General features: G+C 35.4%; 1 protein-coding gene across 1 annotated transcript in view; it reads left to right on the top strand.

The window, feature by feature from the left end:
- The window catches only part of DERA (deoxyribose-phosphate aldolase), a 146,800-nt gene that overhangs the window by 33,757 nt on the left and 93,773 nt on the right, over nucleotides 1-19,270 (top strand). Inside the window, exons 2-5 of the mRNA XM_044677478.1 lie at nucleotides 3,994-4,091; nucleotides 5,813-5,960; nucleotides 14,126-14,221; nucleotides 15,832-15,966. Of these exons, the coding sequence (XP_044533413.1) occupies nucleotides 3,994-4,091; nucleotides 5,813-5,960; nucleotides 14,126-14,221; nucleotides 15,832-15,966 (477 nt within the window). The remainder of the gene's footprint in view (nucleotides 1-3,993; nucleotides 4,092-5,812; nucleotides 5,961-14,125; nucleotides 14,222-15,831; nucleotides 15,967-19,270) is intronic.

Raw genomic sequence — 19,270 nt, 5'->3', positions numbered from 1 at the left:
ATACATTTCAGTAACAAATGTTGGAGGGGATGTGGCAAAATTCAAACCCTTATGCACTGGTGGTGGAGTTGTAAATTGATCCAGTCATTCTGGATGGCAATTTGGAACTATGCCCAAAGAGTTTTAAAAGAATGCCTGCCCTTTGATCCAGCCACAGCATTGCTGGGTTTGTACCCCAAAAAGATAATAGGGGAAAATATGTGTACAAAAATATTTATAGCTGTGTTCTTTGTGGTGGCAAAAAATTGGAAAATAAGGGGGTGTCCTTCGATTGGGGAATGGCTGAACAAATTGTGGTATCTGTTGGTGGTGATAGAATACTATTGTGCTCAAAGGAATAATGAACTGGAGGAATTCCATGTGAACTGGAAAGACCTCCAGGAATTGATGCAGAGTGAAAGGAGCAGAACCAGAACATTATACACAGAGATGGATACACTATGGCACAACTGAATGTAATGGACTTCTCTACTAGCAGCAATGCAATGATCTAAGATATATCTGAGGGACTTATGAGAAAGATGCTATCCACATCCAGAGAAAGAACTGTGGGAGCAGAAACAGAGAAGAAAAACAACTGCTTGATCACATGGGTTGAAAGGAATATGATTGGGGATGTAGACTCTAAGCCAGTGATGGGCAAACTATGGCCTCAGCCTGTGGGCCAGATACAGCCCCCTAAAATGTTCTATCCAGCCCTGCGACATTATTCCTAATCTGATGAATGCAATGAGTAGGATACAATACAATGAAACTTTGAAAGAGTTGCCTTAGAAATAACCTGATAGATGAACATTTCCTTTCCTTTGGCCCTTTCTTTAAAAAGTTTGCCCATCACTGCTCTAAGCGATCACCCTAATGCAAATAATATGGAAATAGGTCTTGATGCAAAACATGCAAAACCCAGTGGAATTGCTCATTGGCTACCACAAAGGGGGAAAATTATGATTGGTTGGACTAAATATTAAAAGGGGTGGTCACCAAGAATTGAATAAATATCAATTCTAAAATAAATTTTAGCAATTTATTTATAAAATATAGGAGAGAGTGAAAGTAGAGAAAATCAGAAGAGGGCAGAGTAAAAGATCTAGCTTAATGAACTAGATTATGTGTTCAAGTGTTGGCTTTACTCCAGCAGGGCTCCAGAGGCTCCAGCCAGAGAACCTAAAAATCAATTAACAAGGGTTTTAGCCACAAGGTCTCTTCCTAATCAAGGGCCCCTCTGGAGGTTAGTACCTCCAGGGAAGCTAAGGGAATAAGCCTTTTTTCACTCACCACGTATGGTTCTAAGGAGAAATATAAAGCAGTCCAAGGTCTTAGCCAGCACTCTTCCAGGTCCAGTTCAAGGCCAAAAAGTCAAGAAGAACTGTCCCACAGGAAGTTGTCACTCCCTTTTAAAAGCTCTTCTTTTGTGTCACTTCCTGTGCCTTCCTCTACTTTACATGTACCAATCAAAGGCTTTGCTTAGAACTGCCCTGGGGGCAGTCAGTCAATTCTGATTCATCACCCACTCTTGTACACTTAGGTTACAGACTTCTCCCACTTAAAGATTAAGTGGTGGTGTTTACACTTTTGTGATTAGATGTAAAAATCGGTAGGGTAGGATTGATCCCATCATCACACTAAGGGTGGTGGTGGTTGTAGGAAGGGAGGAAAAGAACATGATTCATGTAACCATGGAAAAATATTCTAAATTAATTAATTAAATAAAAGATTTCACATTTTTTTCAAATATTTCAAAAAATAAAATACATTTCAGTAGCCTTTTTTGGGGGAAGGCATCATTCTTATTAACATCAATTCATCTTACCCCATTCCCTCCTCAATTATAATCTGAGAACAAAGAAACAAAAGCCTTTCTATTAACAAATAGGCATAGTCAAACAAGACATATCAACACAGAGGCCAGGTGCAATTTTTTTGTCTTTTTCTGCTTGATAGATTCATTGCCTGTCTGTCAGAAAGAGGGTAATATGCTTCACCAAAGAGCAAAGTGAGTGTATGTTTGTATTAGTTCCTATAAGAATGGAGTCTCTCTGATATTGTTCCCCTTACCCATTATTCCATGTTTCTATATTCTTCTCAAGCTCCCCAATTATAAGAAATATTCCTTCTCAGAATAATCTTATTTTTTAGAACAATCTTTATAAAAGCATAGAACAAAATAAGTAAGATTACAAGGGATGACAATTATATTATAATAATGATATAATTTCCCCCAGATCTTCTGAAATATATCCCCTTAAGGGGTCTGCATACCTCAGGTTAAGAACCCTTGATCTATATATGGCCATCAGTGCCACTGGCTCAGCTGTGGAGAACTGGTGCCATAGGAGGACTGAGAAGTGTACTCTTGTTGTGTAGCTGCATCACCCTCTGGTGTTCAAATGTATATGCTCTACCTTCCAACTGGTTCACTAATTGAGAGCCTTTTCCTCTGTAGAAAGCCCAGGAATCAGTCAGATGTGGGTGGGCATAGCTCTGACATCCCCACAAAGTATATACCTTATACCGTCACCATCTATCACCCAAGTCATCTTGTCTCCTTTAGTTTCCTTTCTGCACAGACTTTAGGAAAAGGAGACTGTCTGCTGGTGTATAAGAGCAGCATTATGGGTTGTAAAACTCCAATGAGGGTGATACCTCAAAACAATCCCTAGGTGAATGCTTCTATGAGGATCAATGCATTTTTGGCAACCATCCCCTTGCTAGGAAGATTTACTAGACATCTAATAAAAAGGGTTTTGAAGAGATTTTTATCCAGGCTTGGCTCTTCACTGGTCTGGAGAAACAGCAGATTAGATTGATTTCATCATCATCTTGAATTGGAGTTCAAAAGTGATTCAGCATTGTGAGATGTCCAAGCAGGAGTTTGGGAGTAAGGGTCAGAGCAGGGGTCAGCAACCTTTTTGGCCGTGAGAGCCATAAACGCCACATTTTTTAAAATGTAATTTTGTTAGAACCGTACAGTGCTCACAGTGTGCGCTCCTGAAAAAAAATTGACTTTATGGCTCCTGCAGAAAGAGCCATATCTGGCCCTCAAAAGAGCCATATCTGGCCCTCAAAAGAGCCAGATATGGCTCAAGAGTCATACGTTGCCGACCCCTGGGACAGAGGGTCTTTAGATGTATTCTACATTCCTGAGTGTGACTGACCTAGAATCAATATAATTAGACTTAGAAGAGCCCTAAGGTTCCAGTTCTAAGGAGTTGGGTCCTGGAGACTTTAGAGGAACCTGAAATATTATTTTCTGTCATACTAATGAGGATGACTAGTTGGTTGGGGAGGAGAGGATAATTATCCTTGTTTGACTTTTGCCTTACCTCTCTCTGGTGCTGACTTACAGAATGAGCTAGATGATTTCTCTAAAGCCCTTGTATGAAGATCTGATGTTAAGAATGTCTCTTGGCTTCCTTGATAAGTGATCTTACAATCTCAAATCACTTCATCAGTGGAAAATCTTTGCAAGCTGTCATTGCAGGGTTCTGTTAAAAGCAGGTATATAAATAAGAATATTTTTTACAAGCACTTAAATCCTTAGTAATCGTGAGATTTCTATAACATCGGTATTTTTAAAGACAACAGAAATCAGCTAAAACTACTCTCATAAAAATTGATTTTCTTTGTGACTGATTTAGAAACATTTGTATTTTATTGAGTGAGATGGGATAGATATTTTCTTGCAACCTGGAAAGGAATTGTTTAACTATAATATTTTGAAAGATCTGGAAACTGTTTCTGGCTATATATCATGGGATTTGCCTGGACAGCTTTGTGGAGGCAGTCTGACCTACCAAAAAACATTGAATATCAGAAGGATTGTTATGGGAATATCCTTTGAGAAATGAATAAATATTTCAGTTTAGTGTCTAGTTTCAATCTATTCATAAAGTTATACAGTATATGAAAAAACTTTTAGTTTTTAAGAAGTCATATATATGTATAATATTTGGCTAAATTTAGATGTATACATATTTTTTTGTCCTTCTTCAGACCTTAGCTGGATTTCTAAAGTGCAAGTGAACCAGCCAGCAGTTTTAAGACGTGCAGAGCAAATCCAAACTCGAAGAACTATGAAAAAGGATTGGCAAGTAAGTGTGGATGAAGGTTCTACTTTTTTTTCTTAAAATACTTAGCCTCTTCCTTCAAGGCCATAATATTGAATTTTACTCAATATTTATTCTGAGGCTAAATATATTGTTATATATTATATTAAATATATAATATAATATATATCTATATAAAATCACCCATGACTTATTAGTTAAGTGGAGGGTCCTGGAGGCTTTAGGAGAATCTGAACCAGTGTCCCCTTGAGGATTTCCCATCTTTGTTCTATGATGTTTGGTTTAGAGAAAATATGATTAGATTAGAGAAAGATAATGCATTTATAGAAAGTAAATATAATATCACTCTTGAGTAACAAAGCCACAAATGACTTTGAGACATCGTTATCATAAATTGTATATTTTCTGAACATATGTCTATTAGCTATTTTCTATTTTAATTATATGGCAATAAATTCTGAATCTGGTATGGCTACTGTTGTGAATGTTAGGTATAAGAATATACTTCTTTTGATCATCTTCATCTTATCTTAAAGATACTTAAGACCTTAATTAAATATAAGTGCTTATTTTATTTGCTCTTTTTTCTATAAATATATCTTGTAATTCAAAGAACTCAGTTTCACTGAAGAATGAATAAATAAAGGATTGGTTAACTATTCCTACCGGGTGCTAGGCCCAAAGAATATATATTTAATTTTATGAGATGCACACAATATTTAGTCCTTAAGAAAATTGTGACAGATCTTCTGGGGATAACATTTTACACTTTAATTGAATCATGTTCAGTTAAAAGTTTTTGAGGTGGAATGATTCTCTAGGAATTAGCCATAAAATTTATGAGTGTTATTTTTACAAAATCAAATCAACTGGAAAACCCACGGAACATCTATGTACAACCATTTTTTACAGTTTTCCTATTTTAGCAGTCATGAAATATTAGATCTGTAAGGGACTTTAGAGGCCATCTAGCAAAACCTCATTTTACAGATGGGGAAATGGAGACTTAAAGAAGTTAAAAGACTTGCTCAACCTCATGGAGAGAGTGACTAGTGGGTTTTGAACATAGTTACCAACACATCCAAATCTATTGTTTTTTCCAGTGTACCCCATAGACCTAGAAACAAAGCATAACATTAAAATAAGATTGAAGAAACTCTTATATTCGCTATGATCTTATTATAGTGATGGGGATAGAGAAGTCAGATAGGCACACGGTGCCCAGCACATAGTAGATGTTTAATAAAAGGTTGATGATTGATTCAATGGTGATGGGGAAGAGTTAGGATATAGGAGACTTGATCTAGAAGAGGCTGAACTATATAGTCTAGATTTTGAGACATAGGACCCTCTATCTAGAGAAGTGACTATATTTGGAATCAGGGAATTTTGGTTTGAATCTTAACTCTGATGCTCATTACCTACGTACCTCAGGCAAATCAATGAACCTAAAGGGAAGTCTGGACTAAATGGCCTTCTATGGTCCTATACTCTAAATCCCTTTACTTTTATCATGGTTAGTGCACTTTCATTTCATCTGTTTGTTTCCCTGGGCTTTTAACTTTTAATTAAACAATGTTTAAAGTTTAATTTTTAGTTGAACAATATTATACATCTAATTGTTCCTTTAAAGTGAAGTCATCAAATCTCAGTATTCATATTTGCTTATATGATTCTGTAATAATTTGATTGAAAGCATTTTTTTTAAAACATGGATTTTTCTTTTCTTTTTTTCCTTAAAACAGGCTGCTTGGCTCCTGAAAGCTGTTACCTTTATTGATCTCACTACACTTTCAGGGGATGATACTTCATCAAATGTTCAGAGGCTTTGTTACAAGGCTAAGTATCCGATCCGGGAAGATCTTTTGAAGGCTTTGGCTATGGAGGATATAGGTAATGCCTTACAATAAGTAAATAGTTTATAATGAGTTTACATGAGGCTCAGTTGAGTTATAAAATAAAATTGTAATATAAATTTCTTTTCAACGGCCAGCATGATACAATGAAAGAACATTGGCTTTGGAGTCAGGTACCTTAGATTCAAGTCTCATGTCTAAAACTTAAAACTTCTATGATCATGGGCAAGTTACTTAATCTGGATCTCAGTTTTTCCATCTGCTAAATCAGAAATTTTTGAAATCAGACATTTCTGTCTCTGTTATTTGCCTGTCTTAATATTCATTCCCATCCCACTCTAGTAAAAAAATTTCCAACATACCCAGTTAAATACACCGCCTGTGTCTCACTACTCTTATTTCTTAGTAAATTGTTAGAATGGCTCATCTAGAGAACTGTCATAGTTCTTCTTGTGGCATCCTCTAAAATATGTTTTTGTTAATTGTGAGATTTTTGTTTCTGGTGAAGTACAATATCAGGGGCAGTCTGGTATGGTGGACAGGACCCTGAGAGTTGGGAATACTTGGATCCAAGTTTCTCCCTTTGACATATGCTGGCTCTGTGAATAACTTCTTAGTGTCCCAGGCAGCCCTCTTGAGATTATTATAGTAGCTTGAGCACAGATCATGTCATAAAAAAGTCCTGAGTTTGAATCTTTTCTGAAACTCTTATTATCTGTGTGACTTTGAGTAAGCCTTTTAATCTCCCTGGGCCTCAGTTTTCCTCCTTTGTAAAATAAGGTGACTAGATTAGATGACCTCTAAGATCCCTCCTAGCTCGAAATCTGTGAGCCTGTGAACAGTTGTTCATCTGCATTGGCAGGAGTTGTTTCCTTACTGGGTGTTACTTAGAAATCAGAGGTCAAAATCCCCTTCCCCAAAAGCACAAGAGGATTTCTAGTGGAAGGATTAGGGGGATGTGATTCCCTCCCAAATTGCAACTCAGTATAGTCATAGGATTTTTTTAGAGATGACTTAAAAAAAAATAGAACCAAACCTTTATCTTTTGTCTTACAATCAACCCTAGGTATTGGTTCCAAGTTAGAAGAGCTAGTCTGGGCTGCTAGGTGGCACACTGGATAACACTGGGCTTTGTTTTCCTGAGTTCAAATCTGACCTCAGACACTTATTATCTGTGTGACTCTGGGTAAGCCACTTAACCCTGTTTGCCTCAGTTTCCTCATCTGTAAAATGAGTTAGAGAAGGAAATGGTGAACCACTGCAGTACCTCTGCCAAGAAAACCCAGAAAGGGATCATAAAGAGTCAGGCACAACTGAACAAGAGAGAAGTTGAGTCTTCCTGATGCCAAACACAGTGCCCTATCCACTGTACTATATAACTGCTTCTAAAAGGACAGATTAGCAGTTATCCAACTGCCTGTTTTAGAGATGAGGAAACAAGAATCCATAAAAGGCAAATTGCTCAAACTTGCTCAAGCATTTAGACCAGTTAGTAGTAGATCTAGGACCAGAATCTCAGTCTCTCTCTCTTTTTTTCTGGTCTACCTCTCTTTGCCACATTGCCTTTTGATTTTAGGGACATTTTCTCCCAAAGAGATTTTAGGTCACAGAGGAAATTTATATACTTCCCAATTCCTGAATTCCTCTATTTCCTATTTCTGCAGCCACATGGGAACCAGTTTCGTTGTTTTATGAAGGAAGAATAAGGTATTTACTAAATGCCATGTGCAGGTTAGGAGGTTAAACACTGGGGATGTAAATATAAGAATTAAGCAAGGTTTTACCCTCAAGGAACTTGCATTCTAATGGGGAAAGAGAACAAATAAAAGTGAACCACAACTATAGAGTCAAGGTTTGGAAATGACCAAAAAATCAAATTGTAAGCCCTGTATAAAGTATTTTTTCCTAAGAGCGAGTTCACAATATACTTCTAAGTATAAAACACCAATGGGAAATATTTGCCCAGTTTATATGCTGGCTCTTTAAATGGTATTGAGCCATATTTTTCCCATGGGCTATATGAAGGAATTTTGAAAGGGTCCATAAAGTCAGAGAATCCCTTTAAACCAGAGACTCTTAACTTTTTTTGTGTGTTTGTGTCACAGACCCACTGAGCAGTCTGGTGAAGTTTAGGGCTTTCTTCTCAGAGTAATATTTCCAAATGCGCAAAATAAAACACATAGGATTACAAAGGGAACCAGTTAAATTAATAAATTAGTAATCAGACCATTACACAACAAGTTCATAGTTCCCAAGTTAAAAACCATGTTCTTATAAGACCTTAGAATTTATGTAATCATCTTATAGATTATAACATTAAGACTTAGTGAGATCATAAAAGAAGTTACAGGGTTTCTTGGCTAGCCATGGTAGAATTGATGTTAGAGATAGATTTTCATTCCAACAGTACAAATGCTTTTTGGCTTCATACAGCCTTATCGTGATGGGTAGCATTGGAGATTTTGAATTATGATGAGCCAAATGTAATTTATGTCAATCCAGGACTTTTGAAAACTTGATTTTGACATAATGCTTTAATTGATAACAATGTTACCATATAGTTGTAAAGTTTTGGGGTGAAATGATATAAATAAACTATACATGATGCTTTAAATGTATTTTTTTTTGTTTAATGGAGACTAGAGGGTTAATGTCTTAAATTTTCCAAGAGGGATTCATCATACTGATGAATTTTTATTACGAATTCCATTTTAATGGAAATTGTTGTTTCCAATTTCAAATTCCTTCCAAGCTTCAATTGGGGATCAACAAAGTACCATGATGTCCAAACTTAAAAGTATATTATTTTACATTTATTCTACTTACATTTCAATTTATTAGACTTGGCTTAACATTACAGCAGCCTGTCAAAATCTTTTTGAATGCTGATTCTGTCATTCAGCCTGCTCACTATGTCTGCCAACTTTCTGTCTTTTGCAGATTTGATAAGCATACCATCTATGACTTTATCCCAGTGATTGATAAAAATGTTAATTGGAAAAGGGCCAGACATAGATCCCTGGGGGTGGAGGGAGAGGTACTTTACTGGAGACATCTTTCATAATTGACATCAAAACATTAATGGCTACTTTTGGGGTCTGGCCATTTATCCAATTCCAAATCAACCTAATTGTCCTACCCTTCTTTAAGAATGGTATGTGCAAGTCAAGCTCAGTGGTCTATAGTTTTCAGAGTCCTCTACTCTAAAAAAAACTCAGGATGTTTGCCCAATCCTGTGATATCTCCCATTTTCCATGATATTTTAGAGATCTATGACACATCACACTCCCGTGAATATCTTTTGATATCTTGGGAAATGATTCGTTTGTTAACTGACGACTTGAATTTGTCAAAGGTGCCCAACTAGTGACCCTAAACTTGAATTCTTCAGAGACTGGTAATCTGTGGTTTGCTACTCGTAGCATTAGCTGAAGAATATTGTTGAAAATGGTGGCCTTTGTTGTAAGACAACCCTGGCGTCATTAAAAAACATTTCCCAGTTTTCTAATTTACTCATTTCATTTTTGGCTCAGCTTATTGTCCGCAAACAATGTAGTGATGGACCAACTTGATGGCGTTATTAACTTTTTTAGTGACTGAACTATGATAGGTGATTATAAATCTTCCTTAGGAAGCTCTTCAGTGTTACAGGGCATGATATCCCTGTTTTCTGTTAAAATTATCCTGATTACATCTGGAGGACTTTATCATTTATAGCAGGGACCCTCAACTTTTTTTCTGACATGGATCCCTATAGTAGCCTGGTGATTCCTAGAATATGTTTTTAAATATATAAGATAAAATATGCAGCATTACAAAGGGAGCTAGCTAGAACAATGGATAGAATGCTGGACCTGAAGTTAGGAGGACTTGAGTTCAAATCCAGTCTTAGATACTCATAAGCTGTGTCACCCTTAGTAGATCACTTAAACTCTGCCTCAGTTTCCCCACCTATAAAATGGGGATAATAACAGATCTTCAAAAGGTTGTCTTTAGGATCCAAGATTTTTTGTAAAGTTTACCCCAGTGCCTAGCAACCTAGCACATATTAGCTTTCCTGGATGATTATATTGAAAAATAATATAAAAAATTTTGATGATAAAAATTATTATATTATATTATGTTGAAATGAGGGTATAATTTTTTTCCCATCCAAGTTTATGGATGCAAGGCATCTGTGGCCCCTAGATTAAGAACCCTTGTTCTATGGGAAATCCTTCTTACACTTGGACTCAGTAAGGCATTCTCAGTGATGGTGCAGCAAATAGTTTTGGCAAGCATACATCATTTTATGCTTCTCTGGATATTAATCACCAATAGGTCATTATACAAAATTGTTTCTATTACATATTTCAAGGGAGCCTTGTATGATTTTGGTTTTAGTCTATACGGGAAAACCGATTGGAGGAGAACCTCTAAAGTAGAATTTTGCTCTACTTAATCAAGCTTTTCTTTAGTTTTTGAATAGTGTTGGGTCTGAGAGTCAGGAAGATCTGAATTCAAATTCAGCCATAGACACTTATTGAATGTGTTGTCATAGACAAGTTACCTAGGCTCTTTCTTTCTCAGTTTCCTTAACTGCAAAATGGGGATAATAATAGCACTTACCTCCCAGGGTTACTGTGAGGATCAAATGAGATAATACTTGGGAAGTGCCTGGCTCTTAATAATGCTTGTTTTCTCCAATCTTACTCATTTCAGTCAGCTGTATGATTGTGGAAATATGATCTGTAGAATATTGTTTGTGAAAGCCTTCCAGTCCACAAGAAGGTTACCAGGGAAAATAACTGATTTGTGCTCAAGGATCTATTGTAGAGGATAGGGAAATATTTGCTGCAAGGAACTTGATAAAAACCTCCAAATTAAATCAGCATATGCTTTATTACTCGGTGATTTTAGTGCACAGGTAGGTATAAAGAAGGATAGTAAAAAATACATCAGATAATATGATTCAGGCACAAACAATGAAGAGATTGAAGTTTTATACATTCCTCAGAAATCTCATTCCTATATGTCATGAACACGATCCTTGAGAAATAGTTTAGGAGGCTCTGGATATGGAAAGAACTGAATAGTGTTATTTAAAATGAAAAAAAAAATTGTTAGGCAGCAAGCATTTGTTAAGGGTGTGTTGTGTGCCAGGCTGTGTGCTAAGAACTGAGGTTACAAAAGACAAAAACAAACAAATAAAACAAAACCAAACCTAAAAAAAAGGAAAGAAATGATTTGGAGAATGAAAATCATTTCCAAAGAAATTTTCTGTGTGTAGTCAGAACATTAACTTATATTAGATTGCTGGTAAAAAAATTATCAAATTAGAAGAAATAATTAATATGAGGCGATATAGTGTACAACTGAGGCAACTCTATCTGGACCTATTTAGATAAGTTCATTACACTGAAAAACAGAAAATGTATACTAGAGTAGACTTTGACACAATCTATTGCCATCTCGTAAGAAAATGTAACCATTTTTTTATACTCCAACAAAGAGAACAAATGAGTCTAAGAACTACCTCATTAAGTCAATACTTGATGTTCTCACCAAGTATAAATTTTTCTGTCTTTCATTGACTCCATTCTGTTTTATGAAGCTCTATTGTTTTGGAGTATAAATACACTTTAATAGAATAAAGTAATTAATAGAATATCATAGAATATATAGAATAGAATATTAATTTAATAGAATAAAGTATAAATAATAAAATGTGTAGTATAGCTTCATAAAATAGAATGGAATCTAGGAAAGAGAGAAAAGTTTATGGAAAGCTTGATGAGATATTCATTTAAGTAAAGTAATCCTGAAGATGTATAAGGATAAAACTAGAGCAGGGATAATAAACCAAAAGAAAAGAAAGAAAAAGAAAAGATCTTTATAGATTTTTATAACATTTTTTCTTTTTACTAACAGTGAAATAACTTTGTTAGTATTCTAACATCACAGACTTATTATGTCCTATGAGAGAAAATGGAAGCAGATAAAAAACGTTTTTTTTCTTTAGAAATCAATGATGGAAAAAGTTGGACCAGACCAAGAATAGACAAAGAGCATTTGCACTCCTTGATGGACAACACAGGGATGATATTATTTTGAGGGTGATGAATTATAATTTTAAAAGAAAGAACAGAGGATGCTCCAACCCCACTGGAATGACTGGTCAGGGAGAGCCACTACTGGGGCAACTTATCCCCCGCACTCTGAAGATTCCTTGCTGATTTTCTAGCTTTAAGGAGTGACAGAGAGCTGTGTCAAACAATAGTCAGGAGAGTTTCCTTTCTTGCTTTCCTCCTCTTTGATATTAGAACTCTTCCAGTATAACCCTACATGTAATATTTGTTCTCTAGGATCTTCCAAACATTGTTAAGGATTGCTTCACAATTACATATGAGTTTTAAAATTTTGATAGGATGGAATTCATCCAGATCTGATGACTTGAAATCATAGAGATGCACTAGACTTGCTGATTCTTTTTATTCTTTTATTCTTTTTTCATTATTCAATTAATTTCATTTCATTATTCAATAATATTTGTTATTATTTTCATTATTTTTTAAACTTTACTTTTTGTCTTTGAATCAATACCAAGTATTGGTTCCATGGCAGAAGAGCAGTAAGGTCTAGCCAACTAGGGTTAAATGATTTGCCCAGGGTCATACAGGTAGAAAGTATCTGAGGCAACATTTGAACTGAGGATCTCTCATCTCTACTCATCATCTACTGAGCCACTTAGCTGCTTCTTCATTTAGTTCTGGAAGCTCTCTGAAAACCATTTTTGTTAAAACCCTCTTATTCTATTCTTTTTTTTTTTTTTTTTTTACATTTTTGTATTGGCTCCTAGGTGGAAGAGTGGTAAGGGTGGGCAATGGGGGTCAAGTGACTTGCCCAGGGTCACACAGCTCGGGAGTGTCTGAGGCCGGGTTTGAACCTAGGACCTCCTGTCTCTAGGCCTGGCTCTCAATCTACTGAGCTACCCAGTTGCCCCAAAACCCTCTTATTCTAAATATGTTTCTTAAAAAATAAAACAGAAGCCAAATATAAATTTGAATATTTCAGCCTTCTCATTGTAATCACTTATCACCCTTCTCTCCACTGAGCAGTGGCCCTTTCCCTTCTTTGATCCTTGTCTTGTGTTTATCCTACTTTCAAATAAAAAGCAAATCAAGAAACAAACAACCCTTTTTGCTCTTCTTAGCATAAAATCTCAGCTTCTTGTGGAGTTAGTATATCTGGTATAATTCTTTTTTTTTTTTTAAGCCCTTGTACTTTGGTGTATTGTCTCATAGGTGGAAGATTGGTAAGGGTGGGCAATGGGGGTCAAGTGACTTGCCCAGGGTCACACAGCTGGGAAGTGGCTGAGGCCGGGTTTGAACCTAGGACCTCCTGTCTCTAGGCCTGGCTCTCACTCCACTGAGCTACCCAGCTGCCCCATATCTGGTATAATTCTTAAGTGACCAAGCATTTTATTTTATTCTTCTTCAGTTGCTTATCTTTGTTTACATCTATTAATCCATCCTTACCTTAAAATGTTTTAATCCTTTTTTAAATCTGCATTTGCCGAATAATTCCCCATGTATCTACCTCGGTTTCTAAGTGGTTCCATTTTCTCCTTACCAGTATCATTTTTGTCTTTTCATAACTTTGTTCTTGAACCTTTCCATCTCTCTTGGACCTATTTCCTTGATGAAGGCTAAGGTGAAATGATCACTTACTTCTGAGGTTCCTTTCACCTGTATTTTAGCAACTGGTGTTAGAATCAAGTGCAGGATAATCGTTTAAGTCTCTTCTGCCTTGAAATTCATTCAGGTATTTTCATTCGGGAAATTCATCAGGTCACAGATTTATCAGCTTCTCTTATTTTGCCAGAGAAAAATGTCCATGAAGGTGCCTCTTTGTTATTTCAATTATCATACTTCCTTTTCAAGTATGGAGCCAGTTCCTCAAATTCCTCATCTATTTTCTTTTCCATTTGGTCCTTAGTGTGTCCCCTATAATAATAAATAAAGCTCCTAATTCTACCCATTTCAATCCTCACTCAAATGTTTTCCACTCAGTTTTTCTCCTTTGGTTCCCGGATTTGCTCACATACAAGTATATATATTCTGAGACTGTATTTGTACTTAAAGAAATTCTGAAAAGAAAGGAATTAAATTTGATGTAGAATGTATAGAATGCAATTGATAAATCTTGACTTTTCCTTTTCAGGCATCACCACAGCAGCTGTTTGTGTTTATCCGGCTCGTGTGTGTGATGCTGTAAAGGCACTTAAAGATGCAGGCTGTAATATTCCAGTGGCTTCAGGTATGATTTTAAAAAATATGTGTATATAGGCACTCTTATGCACAAATGTCAGCTATATGATGCACCTATATAACTATGGTGTGAGGCATCAGAGAGTAATAAGTAGAAGTTTGGCTTTAAAATAAGGAATAGCTGAGTTTAAGTTCTTCCTCTGACACATAATAGGGTATAGGAACATAGTAAAAATCACACAGAGCCTCAAAGCTAAGCCTGTAGGATTAAAAGTTACCACTGAGATAATAATCTATATGAGTAGAAGGAGGTTGCTCATTTGGAGTTTCTACATTGATGGAACCAGAAGTCTGTATCTTTCTCCCAACCCTCAAATCTAAGCTATGGCAACTGTTAGTTGCCTGATATGTTCAAATCGGATGCATTGATGCAGTTAGATGTTTGTCGTGCAGGCTGTTTTCTTAAATGGCATTGTTTCATACAAAACCGAAAAAATCTGGACAGGAGTATCAGCTTAAAATGTAATCAAAAAGGAAGTCCAAGTTGTTGTCGGGTTTGAATTCTATATGATGTTAGACCATGAGGAACCAAGTATCTAGTTCTTCTATGAAGTTATCAAAACATGAGTAATTTATAGTATTTATACCCCAAGGCACCCTGCAACTAAGGGCCCATTTCTCTTTTTGTCATATACCCTTATGGAGCTGAAGTTCTTCGAAGCCTGATTAAGAGCTCTTCATTCCCCCCAACTTTCTCAGAATCTAGTGCAAGGTGAGAAATAAGCTACCTATTGAGAAATTCTTTCCTTTCTTCATGGATAAAACATGTTTTGCTCTAAGGCAGCAAACTTACGTTATTTAGTGCTTTGAAGTAAACACCATGAATTAGCTTTGAAAGCAGTGGAAATAACAGGAGGACTAAAAATGCTCAGGAGAGACCCCAGGCCCCCTCCCCATCCCTCTCCCCCACCAACTGATTTGTATTTTTGCATGTTCTTTGCATTTTTGCATCACACCTTTTTGATGTATACATTGGAAGTACTTTGTATCTTCCCACATAGCTGCATTTATTCACATATTCCCCTTTTTTATTTCCTATTCCCTCCACAATTTTGAGTCAATATGTGATTCATTTTTTTTTCCTGCATAATTTCTTCCTCCTCTGCATCTTGTATCTGCTTGGCAGGCTGCTGTGATTATTAGCAGCAGCAATGGAACAGAATTTCTTAAAGTTCATGAGAGCAAGTTGAAGAGATGTGAGGTGGGAAATAGAGTTATATGAATTTGGTCAACTTGACCCAGGATAAGAGGCTGAATTGCCATAATAACTTAAAAAAAGATGAATAACACATTTTTGTCATAGAAATTTTTTTCCTTACTACTCTTTGGTTAGGACCACCTCTATACATTATAATATAATTTTAGGTTTTTCATGGGAAGTTTACAATCAGTAAAATGTCTAATGATTTTTTCTTTTCATATTTACTTTAAGAATTACATGAATATGAAATTTTGAAGAATTAAATGTCTCCCTTGGATGATGACCTATCCATGTCATAGCAACATACTAATTTTCCACTGCCAAATTATAGTTGTAAAATTTCTTTGTGGAGAGATTGATATGTTGACTTTCTCATTTGCCTTTCCCCCTTTTAATAGTGGCCACTGGTTTTCCAGCTGGGCAGACTCATTTGAAAACTCGATTGGATGAGATCAGATTGGCTGTTGAAGATGGTGCTAAAGAAATTGATGTGGTAATTAATAGATCTTTGGTGCTCACAGGTCAATGGGAAGGTAAGTATTTGTGCCTGCCTAAGTTGAGAGTCACAGATTTGTCTCCTTGTCTTCAGTGAGGTTTCTAATGAGAGGCAATAAGGTATCATGGAAAAAAACACAGAACTAGTCATGGGAATTTCTAGATTTTATCCTTGTTTCTGCCACTTAGTATGAATTTCTAGACTCTTAGTTTTCTCATCATTAGGCAGGTATAATAATCTCTACCTCATGGAGTTAAAAAAATTAAATTTTGTCAAGTATATGAATATATTTTTAAAAATTATATTTAAGATTTTGCTATTTTAAATGATTACTACTATCATGCTTAAAATTAGAACCTGGCTCCCAAGTATTACTTTAGAGTGTAGTATTTTTAAAAAAATAATCTATTTTTTTAAGACAATAATTTCCAAATCCTGCTCTCCGAAATGTCTTATTGCAGTTTTAAGTTTTAATAGTGTAGTTTAAAACTGTCCTACAGCTTTTGGCGCACCCTGGGTATCTCTCCCTTCCCTATCTAAAGAACCATTACTTGTAATAAAGAATATATTTGCATATTCTTTAAATAAGGAAGAAAAAAGAGTGAACAATACCAACCAATATGTCAGCTAAGTTCAAATAACTACTTGTTGGCCAACTGATTGACTGTAATATTTCACTTAGAGGCCCTCAAAATCCAAAAATTTGCTATCTGTTAGAAGTCTTTTTTTTTAAAAATAGGCTCAGAATGAGGAATTTTAACAAAACTTGGTATATACTTGGCATTTTAAAAAGGCAAAATTTCTGGTTATGACATCAGGCAAGGAAAAAATAAAAAAAATCATATTGTCAAAAGAGATAAAGAAGCTACATTATGCTTTAAAGCACCAGGGAAAAAGAAATAGTGTTATTATTAAATGTGTGCACTGAATGACACAGCACTTACATTTGTAAGGAGAAAGCTAACTGTATTGCAGAAGAGAAAAAAAGCACAACCCAGTGATTACAGGACACTTTAATGTTCTTTCAAAGCTGGACAAGTTGATCTGAAAAATAAACAAAACAGGAAATATAGAATAGATTGAACTAAAAAATTAGATTTGAAAGATTCATGGCAGCTTCTGAATGAGAACATTAAAAAAATGCACATCTTTCAGCACCCTGTGATACCTTTATAAAAATGGAACAACTAATCCATAAATATAAAATAGTAAAATATTAAAATGTTAATATATTCTTTATAGACCATAATACAATTAATCATAGTAATTAATAAAGAGAACAAAAAAAGAGATTCATGATTAGAGAAAAAGTAACAACCACCTGAAGAATAAGTGAATCAAAGAACAAATCATAGAAAAAATAATTATATAAAAGAGAGTGATTACAGTGAAGTAACTTACAATTTTTTTTTGTAATAGAACTAAAGCAGACCTCAGAAGATAATTCTCTCTGAAAACCTATTTTGACAAAGCATTTTTTAAAGTGGATTAAAGAATTGAGCCTACATTTAAAAAATCATTAAGTTAAGTATACCATTATCACAAAAGAGTGAAAATTTCAAACAATAGGAAAAAAAAGATAAAATGGAGAAATCAGACTACAGAAATGATAAAAATAAAAGCCATTTTGTAAAAAGGATTAAAGCAATTGATAAACCTTTAGCTAACCTGATTTTTTTTTAAAGGAGAAAAACAAATTGCTGAATTTAAAAATCTATAACATAAATTTACAGTGAACAGAGAGGAAGTAGAAACAATTTCCATAAACTACTATAGTTATTTGGCAAGCGAAACTGGCATAAAAGAAAATTTGGATGATTATATATGGAGAGATATAAAACACCTAAACAAAACAAGAAATAGTAGTAAATAATTCCATCTCAGAAAACGAATTTGAATAAACCATAAATAAACCACCAAGAATAGGGGGAGAGGAGGAATTCTTGATCTAGACAGATTTACAAATGAATTCTATAAAATGTTTAAAAAGTAATGAATACCTATGACATTCTGAATAATTGATAAAGAAATCATTCTATCAAATTCTTTAATGAGACAGATGTGGTTTCCTACACCAGAGAAGAATAAAGCAGAGAATGAGAACTTTAGGTGAATTTTTCTAATGAATAAATGATGCAACGATTTTACTTAAAAGACTCTAGGAGTATATAATACAATCATTCACTATGATGGAGTTTTACCAGCAATGCAAATGTTCAATGTTAGAAAAGCAGTAAAATTAATCAGAATAAAAACACAATTATATGAATAGATGCAAATATTCTCAAAGCACAGCACTTATTTATCCTGAAAAAAACAAACAAACATAGGAATGAAAAAGCCCTTTTTAATATTAAAAAAAGACATCTTGAAAATATAAAAAGAAACATTATTTGAGAAGGCAAAATGCTTGATTAGTTGTCATCCTTCATATTCAAAGATGACCAAAATGGCATTGCTTTGTTGGGGGCACTGTACACTGGTGTGATCAGACCAATGTGGACTCAGAAGGCTGTACCAGAATAGGCACAAAAAACCTGTGTGAACATTTGAGATGGAACTGTCTCTAAATTTCACCATCTCGCTTTTCTTTGATTTACTGCAATTCCGCTTTGCTCATAGAACACAGTGCCTTCTTTGATGTGGGCATGCCATACTGGATGGTCTTATGTCAGCATCTTGTATGTTTTCACAAGTCCTTCTGAGAGACGTTTTAAAAGTTTCCTTGTATTTCTTCTTCTGACCTCTGTGTGAACACTTGCCTTATGTAAGTTCTCCATAAAATAGTCTTTTAGGTAAACTTATGTTTGGCATTTGAACAATGTGACTAGTCCATTGGAATTGTACTCTCTGCATTAGAGTTTGGAATGCTTGGAAGTTCAGCTGAAGAAAGGACCTCAGTGTCTGGTATCATATCTTGCCAAGTGAACTTCAGAATCTTCCTAAGACAATTCAAATGGAAGCAATTCGGTTTCCTGCCATGGTGCTAGTATATTTGTCCAGGCTTCATAGGCATTCAGCAATGGGCCAGCACAAAGCCTTTATAAGACCTTCGGTAGGTCATATATGGTAAGCAGCCACATACTGCTTGTCTCCCACACTTTTCAGAGACTCCCAAACTCTGAGCTAGCTTTGGCAATATGTGTATCAACCTCGGCATCTATCTGGACACTCCTGGAAAGTATACTGCCAGCGTAAGTGCATTTATCCACAGCATTTGAAATTTCTCCAGTTGCTTTAATCATTGGTTACATATATAGATGGTGCGGGGCTGGCTGGTGGAGAACCTCTGTTTCTTGATGTTTCTCGATTGGAGAATTGATGCACTGAGTGCACAATCT

Source organism: Gracilinanus agilis, chromosome 5 (assembly GCF_016433145.1).
Source record: "Gracilinanus agilis isolate LMUSP501 chromosome 5, AgileGrace, whole genome shotgun sequence".
Classification (NCBI taxonomy): domain Eukaryota; kingdom Metazoa; phylum Chordata; class Mammalia; order Didelphimorphia; family Didelphidae; genus Gracilinanus; species Gracilinanus agilis.
Note: the sequence above shows the minus strand (reverse complement) of the source record. Positions and strands in the feature narration are given on the sequence as shown.